We start from the raw sequence: 20,339 nt of genomic DNA on the forward strand, positions 1-20,339 counted from the left end.
TTTTGAAGAAATGCCATCTGCTTCCTGTCCCGTTTGTGGTCAATTTTAGAGTATGTGAAAGTCATGCGCTGTCACGCAAACCTTTCATTTTACAATTTCATTTTCGCTTAGTGGAAGTATTTATAACTTGGGAATTTGGGTAATTTCCTAATTCCTGATTTAGGAAATTTCATAAATCTTAATGTGGCACAAAGAAATCCCTGATGAAAACCTGTATCTCTTGCACAGAAGTCAGGAGGGATGTTTTTGCGAGCTCAGTGATGCATGAGGACATTAAGAAGCCCCTTCCTTTCACAGACGCATGACATCACTGCCACTAGGGATGACTTTCAGGATAATGACTGAAGACATTATAACCTTCCTCAGAGGAGGCTGGATAGTAGCTCATTCTCTGCAGGCAGCACCTGCAGTCTCAGACACAGCCCAGGTGACTAACATGCTCTGACTTACCTTCACCTCACCCCTTTACACCTAACCTCATAAAATGGGCTAGAAATTCAATGCAAATAAGAGTTGGAAAACATTTCATCACCGACTAACATGAACTTATATACATATCACTGCGATGGCATTTCTGCCAAAAGAAGCTGTGCCAATGAGCTGAAATGTGTACGTTTCCTATGTTTTACAACAAGCATTCTAAAATATGAATAAATAGCTACTTCTGCCTTCAGTACTTGTTAAAGTTTAATCATATTGAACGTCTTTCCACAACGATGTAATTTTGCAACACAGTTGAAAAACTGATTAAATTTGATTAGCAGAACAATGTTTAAGCACAGAAATGTTATTTTAAAGGGTTCATTTAGGTGTCTTGTTAGACTTTAGAGGGCCACATAAAACGTTATGGCGGGCCAGATTTGGCCCCTGGGCCTTGACTTTGACACATGTGGTTTAAGGATAAGGTTAATATTAATCATATTTAAATTGGGGGTTGGGGGAGGGGGAATAGAGAAAAAACACACAAATTCAACAGGTTTCCGCTAAACTGGAATATGGGTAAACCGGGTTTGATCTAACTTCCAACTTCAGAAACAAGAATGGCTTCGGTAAGTGAAGCCATTCTATCTATCTATCTATCTATCTATCTATCTATCTATCTATCTATCTATCTATCTATCTATCTATCTATCTATCTATCTATCTATCTATCTATCTATCTATCTATCTATCTATCTATCTATCTATCTATCTATCTATCTATCTATCTATCTATCTATCTATCTATCTATCTATCTATCTATCTATCTATCTATCTATATAGATAGATAGATACCGTTACACTTCTCTTTTAGGAAGTTTCTAATACAACAGAGATCAAATTAACTGGACAACATGCATCAATTCCATTTCAGTTTATGCCGGATCACCACAAATATCACCAGGAAGTACTTCACAAGAGCAGCCGGTCTAATACATTTTAACGAACATATAATATATGTGAAACAGTCCAATTAAATTTAAATCGTCCATTTTTGATCGGAGACAGTAAAATTCTTTTTTTTTCTCCTCAGTTACATCTAGCAATTATGAGTAAAATGGAGACAATTAATTCATATCGAAACTTTTTTCTTTCTGCAGTACAGCACCAGCAGTTGTACTTGTGCCACAGTTTGAGAAGAAAAAAGTGAGGAGGTGGAACATCTGGATTTCATTCAGTATGCTACAAAGTGGTCAAAAAAAATCTCCAGAAATAGGTTTATTTTCCACATTAATTCCTATCCGCCAAACTGCGCCGTTACTTTACTCAAACAGTGAATCGCGGCTTATGACGTTTCCACACACCCCACACCGTTTCTCTACCGTGTGGGTGTGTGTTGGTGTGCGAGTGCGCAGTCTATTGTGTGTGTGCCTCCCTGAAGCTCCTCAGCCCCGTAGAGCTGTTGTTCCCAGCGAGCAGCAGGACAATCAGACGGACTGCTGGATTAGGAAGGACAAAAGACAAAGTGTGATTTTTTTTTTACTATTTTCCCTCCTCTCGGTCTCTGAGTTATGCGTCTGTCTCGCATCAGTTCCCGTTTTTTTTTTTTAGGAATCATCGCTGAACTTTGCTTCTGTGGTACAACACAGACCGGTATGGATTTAGTTACCACAGACTAGACAAGCCATTCCGTCTAGTCGTCCACTAAAGTTGTGATTGTCACCGTTGGTTCCCGACCCCAGAGCGGAGGAAAACAGCGCAGCGTTTTCACTTTTTTAGGTTGTTTCCTTTACATTTTTTTTGGAACACGTGTGGGGACATTTGGACGCAGTTTTTTGTCCCCCATACTCTCTTTCTCATGGGGTAAGTTATTCGCTCTTCTAAAAAATGTATATGTGTATTGTGAAAGCATGTGCTGGGACACGCGAACAAAAGGTTCCGCGCTTCCCGTATGCATCCTACGTGATAAATCGAATCGATTCTTGGGGACGTCGCAGTTCACAGAAATGTTTCACGTTCGGAACCCCATCCACCGTGTACTCTCCCCTGATTTGCATTGCTTCCGTGAGTCAAAACACGTGTAATTATCAACCGAACATCTGAATTTACGACGAACTCTAGAAATGTTCCAGTGACGAACTCATGACAGCATGATCGCCCACAATAAGCGGCGCCTCTTGACGCTTCAGCTCCAAACCCTGCTGTGGATCTCACGTGACAGCTGTGCTTGTTAAACGTTCTGCTTTTCAGTGAAAGCACTTTGCAGTGATAAATATCAACTCACAGGTCCATCCCATGCCTGCTGCATCATTTGCTGTGGAGTTGTTTAGGGGCCCTCGCAGACTCACAGCTCCTTGGAGCCGTAGCGCAGCCTGCTGCGCCCCCTCCTCCCCGCCCTCCACTCTCTGACCCTACACTCCGATGCTGTTCAGGCTTGTTCATCCGTCACTCTAAAGAGAGCATTGTATTGAAAGGATGTATTAATAAGACAAAAGCTCCCATTATCCCCGTCTGTAGGAGTTAATCTCATGGGGTTTGAGCTGCGGCTCAGAGACTCTTGCAAGCAGTGACTTAACAGGACACAGTTTGTCAGCAGAAATGAACGTTGCACAAGTTCTTTATGCAGACATTTCATCATGTAAAGTTGTCTTTTTGGTCAAGTTGAAGTCTTCCTTCAAAGATCGATGTGCCAATGAAGGATGCATAGGTGTCAGCGCTCCAGAAGACGTCCTGGGAGATTCCTCAAGTCACAGTGTGATAAGATGATAAGGCAGAGGAACTAGTGTTTATTGTCCTGATAAAAAGCCCACATCCTTCAACCTCTAGTCCTGTGTTCGACCTGGTTCACTCTGCACTGCGTGGAGCTCATTAACAAGCTGCCTGAATCTGCCTGGGCTTGTGAACGCACTGTCTAAACTCTCAGCTGCAGCAATGGGACAAAAAAAGCAAAACAAGTCTAGCAGGCGGGGGCCCTGAAAAGCTTGTTTAATTCAAGCAAGCATCAGTGTGATAACATCAAGAATAAGGGGAGAAGAGGAAGCTCCTTCAGCAGAGTTTGGATAAGAGTGCTGAAAGGACTGTCAGCAGACTGAATGATGCTGCAACTGAGCGAGGGGTGCTGTCTTTGTTTCGGGCATGCATGACCACCTATGGACATGATCGGCTGGAGACAGGGCAAATGGACGCGGCCACATGTCCGTCAATATTGCGTCATGCGATCACATGGCTCACTGGGCCAGTAAAGCACCCACCAAACCTGACTGCTGTCGGGTTTTTCAACACTCGCCCCGCACCATCCCTGGACCGTCTCTGGAAGGTGCTGTGAATAGCTTCAAGACTTTGACCACAACTTCTCACCTCATGGCAGCCTGTTGAGGACATGGATCACTCAACTTGAGCTCTGCATGGCTGGGTTATTGAGTCACATCAGCAGGTCATCACCTCAGAGTTCAGGATCTATGTGTTGTTGGCCCAGCTCACTCTGCTCCATGGCTCTGTATTCCTCTAGAAGATGACTGCTGTAATTTGAGCTCTCTCGGGGGAACAGCTAAGGGGTGCATGAGAAATTAAGACAAATAGATGAGTTGAATCAATAAATAGATTTGCAAGTGCATGCATGGATAAATAAATTAATGGTATTTGAGTGGTGGGAACTTAGAATTGTGGGATTTTTTTTTTAATTGAACCAGTTCACAAGGGGGTTGAAGGCAGGATGGATTTTGGGTGGGTGGCGTCCATCCCTGAAGGACGCTCACATTTCAGCCCCGGCCTGGGAGTGGTCCATTTATAGGAAGCAACGAGAAAGCTTTTCTTTTGGTAGCCTGACTTTTCTTTTGTTGTCTTCTGTCACCATTTTATAGAGTCGGCTCATATGAGCCTTGACTCTGAAAGACGACTGCATGGAGCCACGTGCCAGAGCTGACCTTTCTTTTTACCTGATTAAATAAAACCTGTGTCAAGCCACTTCAAAAATCTCTGCATTCAGACAGAACAGAAACCACAGAAAACACCAGCAGTCGATGCACATGTTCATAGCTATTTGAGAGGTTTGAGCAGTGATATTAATAGGGATTTTGGATGGCCATCTGGGTTCTGTGTAAGAGTTCTAACTGGTTCTCCCTTCAGAAGAAAAACACTTTCCTTGGGTGTGGCAAAAAAAAACAAAAAAAAAAAAACGCCTTCTGTTCACTAGTTACTGAAGTGCAAGTCACAACACACAGCTGACAGCAACACGCAGCTTCTGACTCACAGCAAGCAGTGAGGAGTGCCCCCAATCAGGGCTATAAATATGGCCCTGACTTTGTTTTTTCTTTTTTTCTCATTTCATAAACAGAACTGAGAGGAGGAGGTGCTCAGTCTTCTTTGGAGGTAGAATAATACAGATGGACACTCGCTGGCCTTATCTGTCTTTCCTTTTTAAGACAAACTTTCTTGGATGTAAAGGTTGAACTGATTATTACATAAACAGTTACATAAACTGATATTTGATGGGGGAGGATGACCTTTGGCTACTATGAAGGTATTCTTTTTCCAGTAAAGGAACTCGTTAGTGTAAAAGTGTCCTGTTACATTCCTTTTCCACTTAAAGCACTTGGATAAACCATAAGACCCCCCATGGCCAGGCACTGATGCTTGTAGCAGCATGCCAGGATTTCCTACTGCTTTCTTGCATGTGGATAACACTTCCCTCCTCCTCACATTTCAGACTTGGATCGAGCCTCAATCCCAAAAACCTGCCAGTTGGACGAAAGGACAGAAATGGGCTGATCTGAGTAGCAGTTCTCCTTGTGGGACGTTGCTCAAGAGTTAGATGCACACAAGAACATTATACCTCCAGCAGGGACAATGACATGTACACTGAAAGCAGGGTTTCTGGTTTGTGATGTGGCTTTGGATGGGATCAGTAGCACTTTGCAACCACGGTTTGGGTTGTGCTGTGATTTATGACTTAGATGGGAACAACTCATCTGCTCTGGCAGCAGGCATAATCAGCGTGGTCATGTCGTGGTTTCTTGATTTTTTTTTTTTTTGGTCATTCTCGGAGTTCACTCTTAAGTGATGCTTTGCGGACCAGGTACGCATTTAGATGATGTTGTTCCTTCTGACATCTTTGTTTCACCGTTGGACGTATTTGTTGTGCAGTCAACTTGTTTGTACAGCTGCAGAACTCAACAGGATTACTCCAAAATCCCACCCTCCAGAGACCCCAAAATATGTTGGAAACAGTCTTCTCGGATGTTCAGTCTTTCTCTATAGCTACTCAGTCTGCTAAATCCGTTTACTTTATCTGGAACTTAAGATTTTGTGTTGTCTCTCATCCCCCGTAAGCTCCTCTGGTCATTAAATTTCCTAATAACGAACAGACTGCAAAATTGCGCTAAAGTAATGACATGTCTTTTTGGTTATAGCTGTTATGAGTAAAGCCTTGGGTCTTTGGAAGGAGATTTGCCAATAGCCACCCACAAAGAGGGTCAAAACAAGAGGCCAGACAGTTCTCTTAGAAAAGACAACTTCAGTGGAAATGCAGCCAGTTTGTGTAACTGACAATGGCTCAACCACTTCCACTTTAAATGAGCCATGTCTGGCAGTTTAGAGTAAGGGAATTGCCTTTGACTTTCTTAGAAAAGCTACACCATATATATTAAGCAAATTCAAGGTTGCGAGAGGCTCTATGTAGAAATTAATCTGGGGCCCACCTTGAGCCACCATTGACCTCCTGTTGTTATTGTCAATGCTTGATTTATTTTAATTGCATTTTTGCCTTCTTGCATTGCTGTACTTTCATTTTCCCTCAAAAGGGTCAAGCAGCCATAGGAAAAAAGGCTATAACTTATTTATAGATCTAAAATGTGGATGAAATATTTGCTCAGCTCAGACACAAACAGCAGGAATGTTGAAATGAGCTTTCAGTTTTGACTGTCAACAAACTTTCAAACTATGGAGGATTTTCTTTACTTGTGTACTAGGCCTTAATAATAGTAATAGTATTTGTACAGAAGGTTTGCATCGCAAACAATTATGTAGATATTTTTTTTTCTTTATTGAAACGTACTGGAAATTATCCAAATTGTGATATAAAACCAATGTGCAGCCTTTTTGCTAACAAGAAGGAACCTAAGTTGTCACATATTTTGTTTGTAAAAACCTGTCCTTTACGCAGGTTGCTAAAAATCCCGCAACAAGCCAAAAGTTAACAAAATAATACTTGCAAAAACTTTATGGACAGGTCACTTGATTCTTATTTTTTTGGGTATATTCTGTATACCTAATTTTTACAGAACCAGTTTTCTTTGGTTAGATAAATGAATTCCCTTCTATAAAGAAAACAGAAAACAAGCCCTAAAGTTCTGGGTAACAACTGTAGAGTGTGTGGACATTACAATGTTCCCTCTCCAGGCAACTGTGTTTTTTTCCCACTAAAACAGGATTTTGTTTAATGGATCTGTGTTTGCCAGAGGAGTCTAAAAATGTGTTTCATATAACAGCCAATGAAAAGGAAAGACTGAGGGCTCCATCAAGTAAGATTAATTCTGTTGGCCTTGAAGTAAATGCATTCAGGGATGCACTGTGACTTCTTGTGCTAGCCTTTGTGGAATTGTATAATTTTCCATCAGATTGCACTCCAATATTATTTATGATGTTTTTCTATTCCTGGGTTGTTTACAGGCCTGTTAATCAGTGCAAAATCAGTTTAATGAACAACCCTAAGGACTTGCAAAATACACACTCTTCAATGTATGTTGTCATAGCTCGCAATGCAACAAATAATCAGGCCTCTTACAGCTTTCCCAACAGAGTAAGAGAACTTGAGAATGGGTGGAGCTCAAGGTCTATCTACACAGTAGAAAATGAGCAGAGAGCCGAAACAAAAGACGCCCAAGGAACTTGAAAACCTTTCATTAGGAGAGATCCAAATATAAAGAGAATAATACTGAAAGGTGTGAGAGGTTCAGGGTGAGTGAAGCTCAGATCAAGCACGATTCAGTCCCCACACATGCCGCTGAGCTTCACGTACTTCTGACCTACCATCTTTGTCTGCAACCGATCTGCCCATAAAGGAACTGTGCAAAGTGGATGCAAACTGATCTTTTGCACGTCTGACACACTGGAGTCCCAACATTTAAAGTGTGGTTAACACTAGCCCCCTTTCAAACACGCAACACTAACTAACTCACATCAGCACTTCTTATGTAAGGTCTACCTATGTCCCGGATGCAAACAAAAATTCTGCGTAGCTAACTAAGGCATGTGGTGAAAACCCAAGGACAGCTAAACACCTGAGATCACATCCTGTCTGTAAAGGAAATGCACAAGTGAACAACAATATCACCGTTTTTCTGAACGTACCGCACATGCACATTTGAGTAGGGTTGGAAAATATTGTTTCATGATGCAAAGCTCCTGAACTGAGAACTGACGGCCCAGTGAGGGCTGTAATGGCGACTTCTATAAAAGGGCTTTAAGAACATGTCTCTTTCAAATGTGTGCTAAATAAATCTGTCTTAATGTGCATTTAATCACTTCTCTGTGGCCCCCGTCTTTTGATCTCTGAGGCAAGTTCAAAATTTACGCAGCAAAGAGGGGGTGTTGGGCTAGAGATGATGTGGCTTTGGAAATCAGGGTTCAGCATTAAGTAGAACTATGCAAATGAGAGCAATTTAAGAACATGAATGATTTGGAGAGCAGCCTGAAGTTGACAGAAATGGTCTAAGGGTGACTGTACTAATTTCCCATCTGGGAAGAGTGAACAGACTAGGAAAGGAGGGGTTATGGTTCCTGAGGCTGTATGATGCCCTTCTTTACACAGCTCTTTGTTTTTATGTCCTCTCGCTGTCGCAAGTTGCCATAAGTAAAGCACTGCCAATCAGGAGGGATAGCATTGCATGTAGAGCAACAGAAAAAAATTAAATAAACAAGTGAAAGTGAGAATAATAAAAAAAAAAAGCAATAATATATATAGATGTTTTTACTCCAGACTGACAGATTGGATGCCTCAGAAGCAGTTGTGCTCAAACTGTCAAGAGTTTGACGAGCGAAAGGGTAATCCCTAATTATATGATGAAACCCCACGTATTGGGGACACACACTGCCCCAATGTCTTGTAGATTATATGCTGCGTTTGTGAAGCTTGAATGTACATGGAAGAGGACAATAACAGAGAGAGGAAGGCAAGGCGTGTGTGGCTAAAATTAAACATTTGGCACAAACAAAAGGTAAAATACACAACAGGGAACAGTTAAATTTCACACAAAAAGAGGAAGAGCTTCACTCTTGTCCAAAAAGCCCTAATGCAGCTATGATATTGATACAGTTTTGAAAAGGATACTTCTCTATTTAAAAATAGGGATGTGTTTTAGGTGTGGACTTGTCTGGTGAGGGACAGCCTCTTCTTTGTTGTGTTTGTATGTTGTGAATTAGCTGCTCTCTGAATTGAGGTTTCTCTGTAAAGACAAAATGGTGAGATGTTGCAAAAACCCATCTCATATTTTACTCCTTTGAACACGCAGAGCCTTCCTCTATATTACACTTCTCCTTCACTTTTGGCTTGTCTCTTGTGACCTTTAAAAAAAATTACTTCCTACCCTCTTATCCTCTTGCTTCTTTTGCGTACATGCATTGCACAGGAAATCACTGCTAAAATGTGTGAGACTCCCTGTCTCTGTCTTTCCAGATCTTATTGTCTCGACATCTGAAGTAGATCGGTAAACGCTGAGAAGGTGTCCAGATGAGTGGACCAGAGGTCACACTCAGAGCTCTGCTGCTGACAAAAGCTTTCAACCCTTCTTTTGATGACATCTAGAGATACAAACATGTTGCAATAGTTTTGCAACTAGGACTTGAAGGCATTTCTACTGTGGGTAAGGCGACATTTACTCTACTCTAGTGATAACTTCTGCTTGACTTTAATGTAACAACAGAGGTGCATGATGATCATTCCTGTTTTGCTACAGCTGTACTGCAGTGGAACACCAAAACAAAGAAACTTATAGATTCTGACTCTACTGCTTGCTTTTACTGATTTTATAGGTGACATATTCCCCCAGCTGTGTGGCGCCAGGGTCATTTGAAGTGCCAGATTAAAGTTCAGTCATGTCACGGCAGCAGCGACCCAAATCCACCTCCTCCCAACAGCAGTTGGAGGCAGGCTGGAAAAATGAATAAATTCTGGTGAACAATCAATAGTTTGACTGTGCTTATGTAAAAAAGTTGTCGCACACAGATGGAGGCTTGGGGTCCAGTGATTGATAACACAGCAGAGAGTTGCTGCAGGCATCGTATATGGCCACTGTGTTTTCTGGTTGCACATTATGACTCCATAGTTCAGCTCGATAAAAATACAAAAGCCTGCCTCTGGGGGTCTTCTGAGCGCCGCACAGGAGGGCTGACCTCTCTGAGGTGGAGATGGGAACGCAAACATCATCATGACACCGTTTGTGAATCAGAAGTGGGGGCAGAGACAAATCACGCATGCACGTATCACTTAAGGAACTTCTTCTGAAACATTGTGGGAGTTGTGGTGAAACTTTGTGGTGGAAATAGCTGTGTTTCCTTCTTGTGTGTGTGAGAGAGAGAGATAGACATGTCAACACTTGACTGGGGTAACGTTGTGACCACTGTACATTTTACATTGAATTTTCCTTTCGGGAGACTTTTCCTGCCTCACTCTGTGTGCCCTGAAATTTAAAATGAAAGTCAGGTATTTGCATTCATTGAATAAAATCTAATCTTTTTACTGCCTTTCTCAGGTTGGCAGAATTTCTGTATTTATAGACGCCAGAATAATGTGATTTTGTTTGATCACTTTTCACATTTATGAATTTACATACGCTAAGACTATGATGCTTTTTTAAAATAACGAAAAAGCTGGGGAGTTTTTTTTATCTTCTGAGAGGTTAATTCGCAACATTTAACTTAAATTAAGTCACACCTGTTTCCTTATATGTCGTCATGGAAAAATGTAAAGGAAATTCAACATAGCAGTAGAAACAGGTGCATTTCTGCTACTCTGCTTGGTGCTTAAGTAAAACAATAAAAGAGCCTCGGTCATTTATTTAAGCAATTATGTTTGCTTTTAAGCATAACATTCGGTTCGCTTTAAACAAACCAGAGTTAATTACTCCCATTAATCTGGACCTTTTGTGCATTTGAGATCACACTCAAGCAAAATCTGGTGCGGACCAAACAACCGGACCATAGGTTTGGTCTCGGTCCGGTCTGTGTATCACTCAGGAAAAGAGACCTGTTCTCTGTTTTAAAAATGTTTTGGTGTAAAATGTGCATCTCAACCCCAGAAGAAAAGCAAAAGATCTTGTGAAGGTATTGGCTGAAGCTAGTGATACAGTGTCAGTATCCACAGTGAAACGAGTTCTTTAAGCTGAATGGCCACTCAGAGAGGAAGAGACCGTTAGCCCAAAGGCGTCAGAAAAAGAGTGAAGTTCACAAATTCACATAGGGTAAAAGATGTTTATCTTTGGGACCCGTCCTTTTGTGTGATAGCTTAAATGAAACTGTTTGAGTATAATGATCAGCAATACATTTGGAGTGAAAAGAGAGACGTGTGTAATCCTGAGTACTTTCATCTCAACTGTAAAGTAAGGTGGCAGCAATATTTTGCATAGGTGCTTTTATAAAAAAAAAAAAAAACAAAAAAAAACAGTATGTATTACCCAAGTTGTATCATTTTGGCACTTTTAGCAAATTTGAGCTAAACATCTAAAACAGGAGTCAATGTCAGACATTAAGGGAAAAATGTTTTGTGTCTTTTTATCCAGAATATGCAAATATCTGGATTAAATTGTACATATTTGGTTTAATTCTTGGTTGTAATTTATTAAACCATGTCAAAGAAAAACTAAAAGGTCTAAGGCTCAGTAGAAGAATGTAGTAAATAAAAAAGTGAAGGAAGAAGAAAGATGTAGATTGCTTATTCTTGTACTTGCACAAGAATAAGCAATCTTACCTGTGTTCTTTTACAGATAAGATGAACCTTTTTATTAAAAGCTGTGAAACTGAGAAGGAAAAAACTGATCGCAGTAGTTGTAGTAGTAGTAGTATGGTTCTCTGCGATCATTGTGGATTATTTAATATCTGTTTATTAAACAAAAGGTTGATTAAGTGTCTGTCAAGCAGATATCTCTTAGCAAAGGAAGTCATTAAACCACTGAAGCTAAATAGGCTCCAACCGCAATTAATATCCTTTTATAATAATCCTAGCATAAAAAAACCCCATTCCTTTTAAAGTCTAAACACACATCCTTTACAGAAGCACCAGAAGCTGGATTGGTTGTGTTTGTTATTACTACAGTGGCTTGTATGCAGGGAGGATGAAGGGCAGATGGGACAAGATACGTTACGTTTACGTTTCAGACCACAAACTGCTGAACTGCGGCACTGGCATTTGTGACTCATCTGACTAAACAACCCGTGAAAACATTTGAATGCAAACAAGATAAGATGCAAATACAAACTGTCTAAATTTCAGCTTTTTGTGTCTTATCTAAGACGGTTGCTGCAGATCGTGAGATGGGAATGCCGTTTTGAAGGTGAGGAGCCTAATTGATCCAAGAGCTTTTACACCAGGAGAAAGTGGAGTGAGGTTGAAGTGCGGCGCCACGGCTTGCAGGCGATGTAATGATGTGGTGTTGCTTCGTATTTTAGAAAGCTGGCAGTCTGCTAATTGGGGCTTATCGGGTGTTTCTGGAAAGCACCAGAGGGCTTTTATGCAGTCTTCAGTCCCATGTTGATGGAGGGAGGCCTGTCTCCTGATAGGATTATCAGGCAGCAAGAGTCAGCTTTCAAGCGCAAACCTTTTGCTTCATCTTTAGCATGTTTTTTTTTTTTTATTTACCTTATGTGCGAAATCCAGCCAAGCGCAGCTGTGATATGTGGTGTTGAAATGTGGGCAGAGCTGCGACAACACAAACCATTCGATGGCCTGAGTTCATGAGAATGTGCACACGCGCATCTCTTGAATCTTTTCTCACATGTGAAATGTAGTCTTGACTTTATGTTTTTGTGTTTTTGAAAAGGATATCCTGTCTCTTCTTTGACTTCCTTTTACTTTTGTCACTTGATTTAAATCTTTGCTCTCAGGATGTTTCTTTTTCTTACCTCCTACAAAACTTCTGTGGGCCTTGCTGTTAAATTCAGGCAGGATTTTGAATTTTGTAGCCCAACGATATCTTCAGCTGTATTACAATGCAGGACACACCAGTGATGCTCTGCTTTTTACATGAATAATGTTGGACTTAAAATCCCTGTACTACTATAAACTTGTACGTCCTACCTCTTCATACTTTGCATCTCTAAAGTGTAACACCAGTGTTGCAATCTACAGTTTAATTATATAGACTGCTAAGTAAAACTTTTATTTATTTTGTCACTTACATATTTAGGAGCACCTAATAGAATTCTGATAGCATTCAATGACTCCATGAGTAAATATTTATTTGCATATTTATAATATGAGTAGATGAAAAAGGCAATGCAAACAAACAACTCTGACCCGGTGTGAATAAGAAACCCCCTTTGGCACCTCATGTTTAATCATGAATAAACTGTCATGAAGCACAAAAGTCCAGCTTCACTAGTCACACCCAGGGCTAATTGCTGCTTGACCTTTTGACTTAAAGGATCACTTAAATAAAACTTGTCTGGTGACACGAAGTAGGGTAAAATATCTTTAAAAAGTATCATCTGCAAATGTGGAGAAAATGTGGAGCCTTCCTAAAAGTCGTCAGCCTGTCAACATCCAAAAGCCAACTCATGCAGAAGTTCTCAAAGCCCCGGTTAAGTTAAATATTTATGATTCAACAATAAAGAAGAGACTTGGCAACAAATTTTATCTGTGAGATTTACGAAGCAAACAAAACTAACACGTCTCACACTTTTTAACACACATCTTGGTCATCTCCAGGTCTTTCTGGAAGATGTTCTGTTGATTGCAACAAAAGAAAAGATTGGAAGGTGTGCGTCACATTATATCAAGCAGAAACTGATAAACGAACATCAGACCAAGAGTTAAACATGATGGTGGTAATCTGGGGACTACTTTGCTGATTTAACTGGATCAATGAATACTGCTCACTTTCAGAAAAATCCTGAAGGAGAATGTCTGTCTATGTTCTTAGGCCCAAAACACACATAGGTTTTGCTGCAGATCAGTGATTCAAGGCACACAATTAAGTCCACCTCCGAATAGCTAAGAAACACACAAAATGACAAAAATGTTTAATCTCAGTGAGGTTCAGTGGCATGATATTACACCTTTTGTTTGTGCTTGAGGACCGTTAAGTTTGCTTAAGACAGTGCTGCAAGAAGAGGGGGCCAAAGTTCTTCATTTCTAAGACTTATTGGCAATAATTGCAATTGTCGGATGGCAGTTGCTGCTGCCAGGGCTGGCACACCCAGTTGTTAGGATAAGAGGACAGTGATTTCTGTCACATATGTTGGTTCGGATAGCTTTTTTTTTCTATGATTAAATTAAATCACACTTTGAAAACTGCTTGTATTACTTTCTCAGCTAATATCTGTATGCTACTGAAATGTATCTGAAAATCTGAAAGTGTGGGACAAAAAAGTAAAAGCGTCTTTGTGACTAAAAAAAAAACAACTCTTGTCTTACTTGGACTGCTTCGCTGAACCACTAAAGCTAATTTTCTTTAAGTTCTTTCTGTTCTCTGCTTGTCAGGAACAGCATGAAAGGAGTTTTGACAAGTTTTGTCTGGAAGTGTGACGCTGGTGTCTGAGTCGAACGTGGGGTACAATTTCAACAAAGGCTTATGGGAAGGAGTGGGGCGTGGATAGGGGTTGGTTTACATTGCAGGGAGTCTGTAGTGTGGTTGACCAATCACCAAGGGAAATCCTTCATATGGCACATGGCAGGTAGAAGGGCTGGGTCAAATACAAAACAGTGCTGTACGCAAACCAGCCTGTCAGGTTTCTCTACCTGCAGCCAAATCCCTTACTGAAAGACAGCAAAGACTCCACAGTGACAAGAGGACCTTGAGTTGTCCACACACAGCAGATGGAGAGACACAGCTTGTCCTGCAAAAACCAGACCAAGAGGAAACAAAGAACACCCTGTGGCTTTCTTAGCAGACAGAGGTCTGTGGAGATGCAGCATGAATAAAATCATTATCCTCCAATAATGCAACCTAATGTAATTACCCTGCTGCAGTAGGCACATGTGCCTAAGCTCAAGTCTTGCATTTATGTCTATAAATGGAGCTAAAAAGGATGAGGAGAAGACAGGCCTCCTGAGATGGCAGTTCGATAACAGAGTGCTCAACCTCTAATATATTCCTGTTATGATACAGTGTCGGCAGCCAAATGTATGTGTGCTGCTCCGTTATGAAGACAGAAGGCTGCTGCTGTACACGCTGAAGGCGCCTATTGTTCGTTGTTCTTTCTTGAGGAAGTACTGTTCTAGTTCTAGCTGGCAGCCAGAAGCAGCTGTTTGCTTAGCCTACCTGTAAGCAGGGGAATATTTCACCTAAGTAATATCAGGGTGTCACTATTAACTTTGTGTGGGGAAGAATATTTTTCTACTTTTGTACAGGTTTGCACTGAGTTGGTTTTTCTCTGCGCATGTGTACGTCACAGCGGCGTCTCAGATTCTTGCCTTTGTGTCCAGATGCCGTTCCACATGCCTGATCCCCATCTGCCTTTGTCCCGTTCTGTCTTTATCTCCCACCCTCCCAGGTTCTGACTCTAAGCCCAGCAGAAGAGTGAGGCGGTCCAGGCGTGGTTTCCATCCATTTATTTAGAAAAAAAAAATAGCTGCAGCCGTCCAGGAGAACAAAAGCAGGCAGTGGAAGGAATCATCAGTCTTAAATTACCCTGAGAGCTGGTCTGTAGAGGGATCGTGTTACTTTTGACAGGTTTAAGAGACCAGCTTCACCTCTAATTAGATTTCCAGAGCCTCCAATTCCTCTTTGTGCTCAGTCGTGAAGCGTCCATCTGTTTAATTTTTTTATTTTCTTACATTTTGAGGAAGCTGCTCCTATAAAAGACTAATGGGAAACCATGACAGTGGTTGGAGAGATCTTTTTGTCTTCAGAAGCATAATTCAACTCAGGTTAAGTTAAATTGATTTACACAGGTGCTTCATTTGCACCTGGCACTATTATGCCATGTTAAAACAATTTAACATGGCATAATAGTGCCCCGAGCTATTTTTTTTCTTTTTTTCTTTTGCACCAGTAATATGCAAAAGTGGAAGTAATACTGCAAAACACATTCAAGTCTTAACAAGCTTTTTCTGTGGAAGTCGGAGAAGCCCCCGCTTCTTCCTGACAGGTATCTGTTTGATTTGTTGCTGGCTTTTCTCAGCTGGCTGGAGGTGGATGGGGAGGTGGGTGGTTGGGCAGGTCAGGACGAGGAGTGCGAGCTGATCCACATGCTATGCTGAAGTTTCAAGAGGTAGCTCACTGGAGTGGAATGGCTCACTCCGCACAACAATGCGGTGTGTTGACAGTCGAGTGCTCGGACAGGGTCAGAGGAATGTCCCCTTCAGACTGCGAGAGCGGCCCTTTGTCTCAGCGCTCACAGAGGATTCTTTCACCTGGAGAATGACGTCTGCTTGTGCAGGTTCACCGTTAAAAGTCAAAGTAAATGACTTATTCCGTTGGAGAGGATTTGAATTTACCTTGGGAGTATATTGCTGTGACGGCATGCAAAGTGTGAGCAGAGTTTCCGTGTGCAACGTGCACTTTGTCTTTTTTGATCGTCTGGGAAGATAAAATGCAAACTTCTTTTATTGTAGACCTCGTCGTTGTTTGCTAGAAAATGTTTGACTTTGGTCTTAGTCTTTCAACATCAATTTTTCACAGTTCAAAATAATCTACACGTTACCTGGATACTATTACATTAAACTTTAACTTTCTGTTTGCTTACTCTGTGTTTGTTTTTATAACTGTTTTTATTTCCATTGACACTAACTCCTGTGTTCTCTCTTTCTGTGCATCTACAGGTGACCCACATACGGCTCCTGAGACGTGACTGTAGGACAAGCAGCCCCACTCTCCTCCCTCGCACAGCTGTTTTACTGTCCTTTTCAAAAAGGCAGTAATTGATTCCCTTGAGACTCTGCTCAACTCCACAGTTTGAATGAATCTTTGCTGCAAAGCCACTGGGTTCTGCCACAGTGTCACCATGTTGAGCAAGTACCAGCAGTACTATGAAAGGGATCTAATAATATACTACTATGCCTGTGCTAAGAACTGGACCGTGAATAAAACAAAGGAAGAATATGATAAAAAAAAACAGCTCCCGGACTTCAAAGTTGTCCTCGTGGTCCTCTGCATCATCATCATCCTCGAGAATCTTTTGGTCTTACTTTCTGTCTTCCGCAACAAGAAGTTCCACTCAGCCATGTTCTTCTTCATTGGAAACCTGGCGTTCTCTGACTTGCTGGCTGGCTCTGCCTACATAGCCAATATATTCCTGTCAGGGTCAATGACCTTACAACTCTACCCTGTGCAGTGGTTCATCAGAGAAGGCACAGCCTTCATCGCCCTGGCTGCTTCTGTCTTCAGCTTGTTGGCGATAGCTATAGAGCGCTTTATTGCGATCACCAAAGTCAAAGTGTACGGCTCAACCAAAACGTGTCGCATGTTTCTGTTGATAGGAACCTGTTGGGTCACCTCGATTCTGCTCGGAGGGCTTCCCATCTTGGGATGGAACTGCATCAACAACCTCTCTGAATGCTCAGTTGTGCTGCCGCTCTATTCTAAGAGATACATACTATTTGTTGTCTCCATTCTTACCCTCATACTGCTCTCCATTGTCATCCTTTATGTGAAGATCTATTTGATCGTTCGGTCCAGCCACCAGGAAGCAACTAATTCCCAAGCATATTCGCTTTTGAAAACAGTCACAATTGTGCTGGGTGTCTTCATCATGTGCTGGCTGCCAGTTTTTACCGTGCTGCTCCTGGATTCGTTCTGCAACATCCAGGACTGCCCTGTGCTCAAAGATGCAGAAATGGTTTTTGGATTCGCCATTCTGAACTCTGCGCTTAATCCATTGATCTACGTGCTGCGCAGCAAAGACATGAGGAGGGAGTTCCTGCGTGTGCTGTGCTGCTGGGGTGTGCTGCAGAGCGGCCGGCCGTCCGAACGCTGCCTGGTCCAGCTGAAGAGCTCCAGCTCTCTGGAACATTGCACCAACAAATTCGAACACCAGACCACACCCATCATGCAAACGTGTACTACCTGTGTCTGACTTAAGGGCTTTGTGTGTGCACGAAACAGAGAGATGTGATGATGAGGTGGGCAGATGTTAGCAGAGAAGCCAGCATGTGCTCGGACTAGACTTCTGGACCGTTTGGGATCCAGCTGTCTGTTGGGACACATTACATGACGCAGAGTGCTTTTCACATAAAACTGTGTGACTTGTTCAATGTTCAGCTGTGAAACAGGTGTTAAAACATTATTAGAGGCTACCAATTCAATATATGAAAAAAAAAGTTGAGAAATGTGAAAAAAGCTTTGTAGCTAGGTACATTTATCAGTGGATATGGAGCAAACCATTTTCATTTTTATTTTTTTTTTGTCTTTAAACTTGCAAATGTGTGTCAAAAACCAAAATTAGCAACAGAACATGCAGAAAATCCTAGCTAGATTGAGCTGTGTTAATGCAAAGCTTGCAAAAGTTGCACTTTTGTCTGTTCGCATGCAGATGGACATGTGTAACCTTCGACTGCCTCACTCATCTTGATAGAGACAGGTAGAAATCTACCACAGTTTTCTATAAAAGAGGAAGAAATTTGCAACAATGAGCACTCCACCTAACCCAGACCACAGAGTGATTTTTTAGCAAAAACAACTAAATATTCCCTATATAACCTTGCTTAACCAAATTGAATAACCACAACAAAAGTACATAATCTGCTTTATTTAGTGCATGATGAAATTGTAAGGCATTTGTAAGTGTAATGTTTTTGTTATATACTCCAGCTTCCACCACTAACACCTCTTCTCCCATGTTCCCTCGTAAACTGTGTCTCTCTTGCTTTTTGCAGTTGTCTTCTAAATCCTAACTGTTTCCACTGAGGAAGGCCAAACCAGAAAGCACATTAGGTTATTTGACGCTGATGAATTTCACTTGTTAATGGCTCTCAGACTGATTTTTGCCCTGACAGTGTTATAGCCATGTAGCAGCCGTATGCCATCTTCTGCTTGTGCCTTCCTCTGAGAGAAAAAAGGCTGAATGTATGAATGAAGTGTCGGAGCGCGCGCTCCGTTCTAGACAGTATTATTGATCAGGATTTTGAAATGCCAAGTCACTGATTAGCAGAGAGTGGGATGAACAGGGTAGGTCACCCTCACTGTGAACTCTTCTTGCACCAAGAACAAGAAATTAATTGTGAACATCCCGGTTTATCTTGCTGGCCATATGCTTTGTGCAACTAAAAGCGTAAACACCACTCGTCTTTCCAAAGACCCCATCCGACTTCTCACCGCGTCTGTATGATGGGAGAAGATCCGGTTTCAAACGCACAGGAGGGATCTGTCCTCCTGGGAGAAATGCTTCTTCATTCTCTGACATAAAACATAAAACTTCCTCCAGATCTAGGAAGTCCTGTTTTCAACTGTCCGTTTCCTGTTGTTCAGGGTTACACTAACCTTCCTGTAGACAGACATTGAAAATTTTTCCTCTCCGTTAGTTTTTTTTTTAAGAGTAACATTTGCATTTATACAGCCAAGTAGAAATGATGAAAAGCACTTTGGCAGCTTCAGTGATGTTTAAATTCCCCCTTTTTACCCCTTTTGGATGGAACAGTGTTTTAATCTGTATGATTTCAGTGTATGTCAATGTTTTTGTATGATAAATATTATAAATAACAATGTGTAATTATGTTGTATCTTTGTACAGTATGTAAGATTTTCTGTGTGGTATGAAATGTCTTGTGTGCAATAGCTTTGTGTGTTCTGTAGCACGCTGCCTGTGTTAAATTGGTACAATCCTAAACACTAATGGAGGTACATAAACCTTTTGTTAAAAGCATTCCAGTTTTATAAAATAAATGACATACTGAAACAAATTCTACGTGCTCGAGTTTCATTTCAGGCTTTGAAGAAATTCAGAGGCAGCTGGGGCCTCTCTGCAGGCCCAGAGATGTTCTGTTGTTGTGCCTAGATCTGCAAAGTATTTAAAATGCAGTATTAAATCCAAACATGCTCTGACAAGGTCAGAGGAGCGCTAGCTTCAACTTGAAAGCCTGGAATCGTGCGTGCAAATGCTGCGTGGGCATTAATCACGGCTTTCTTACCTAATAAAATTATTCAGTAGCTTAAAGGCTAAAGCAAGACTGGACAATGATGGGAAACTGGGCAGAGAGCGGGGATGATGAAGTGGGGTGTGGCGAAGAAAGCTGTCTGTTTTTGAGATAGTTTGTCTGAGAGAAGCACAGCATAAAGCCCCCTGGAGGCTTTTTTTGGGGGCGTGGGGGAAGTTTTGGGGTGAAGGGAGAGACTGACTTATAGTGGCCTTGGGAGAGTTCGGCCTGTTTCCCGTCAGACATCCAGAATTCCTGGGTGGGAACATTGGCTGAATCAATCCCAGGAGGCTGTGCTACTGGGCCGCTTGCCAAGTCTTAGTGCCTTAACAGATATTAGACCAGATTTGGAAACCTGTAGGTTAGGTTTTAATAGAAAATGTTTACATTTTCTATTAAAAATTTATATATCTGTATATCTGTATATATTACAAATATATACAGAACCGGAACCGCAGGAGAAAGTCCAGTCCGAGGAGAAGAAATGGAAATCAAAACTAAACTTTTATTCCTGCAGAAACCACAAATGATCATTTTAATATTTTTATTAGTAAAATCAAAGATATTCTTTCACATAAAACCTCTGTTAGTTATTTCTGTGCTTAGTGCTCTTTGGGGTTATTTAGGAAATAATCT

General features: G+C 41.4%; 1 protein-coding gene across 5 annotated transcripts; it reads left to right on the forward strand.

The window, feature by feature from the left end:
- The first annotated feature begins 1,813 nt into the window (after positions 1 to 1,813).
- LOC102218055 (sphingosine 1-phosphate receptor 2) lies at positions 1,814 to 19,469 on the forward strand. Of its 5 annotated transcripts, none has more exons than XM_023348911.1 (3): positions 1,814 to 2,284; positions 9,093 to 9,279; positions 16,395 to 19,469. In XM_023348911.1, the coding sequence occupies exon 3, from the start codon at positions 16,532 to 16,534 to the stop codon at positions 17,645 to 17,647; it is 1,116 nt and encodes a 371-aa protein (XP_023204679.1). In that variant the 5' UTR covers positions 1,814 to 2,284; positions 9,093 to 9,279; positions 16,395 to 16,531; the 3' UTR covers positions 17,648 to 19,469. The 5 variants fall into 5 exon arrangements, with proteins under 5 accessions (XP_023204679.1, XP_023204680.1, XP_023204681.1 ...); XM_023348912.1 differs by having other exon boundaries at positions 9,093 to 9,275; XM_023348913.1 differs by lacking the exon at positions 9,093 to 9,279.
- Positions 19,470 to 20,339: the final 870 nt, after the last annotated feature.

The sequence above is a fragment of the Xiphophorus maculatus genome, chromosome 16, assembly GCF_002775205.1.
Source record: "Xiphophorus maculatus strain JP 163 A chromosome 16, X_maculatus-5.0-male, whole genome shotgun sequence".
Taxonomy (NCBI): Eukaryota; Metazoa; Chordata; class Actinopteri; order Cyprinodontiformes; family Poeciliidae; genus Xiphophorus; species Xiphophorus maculatus.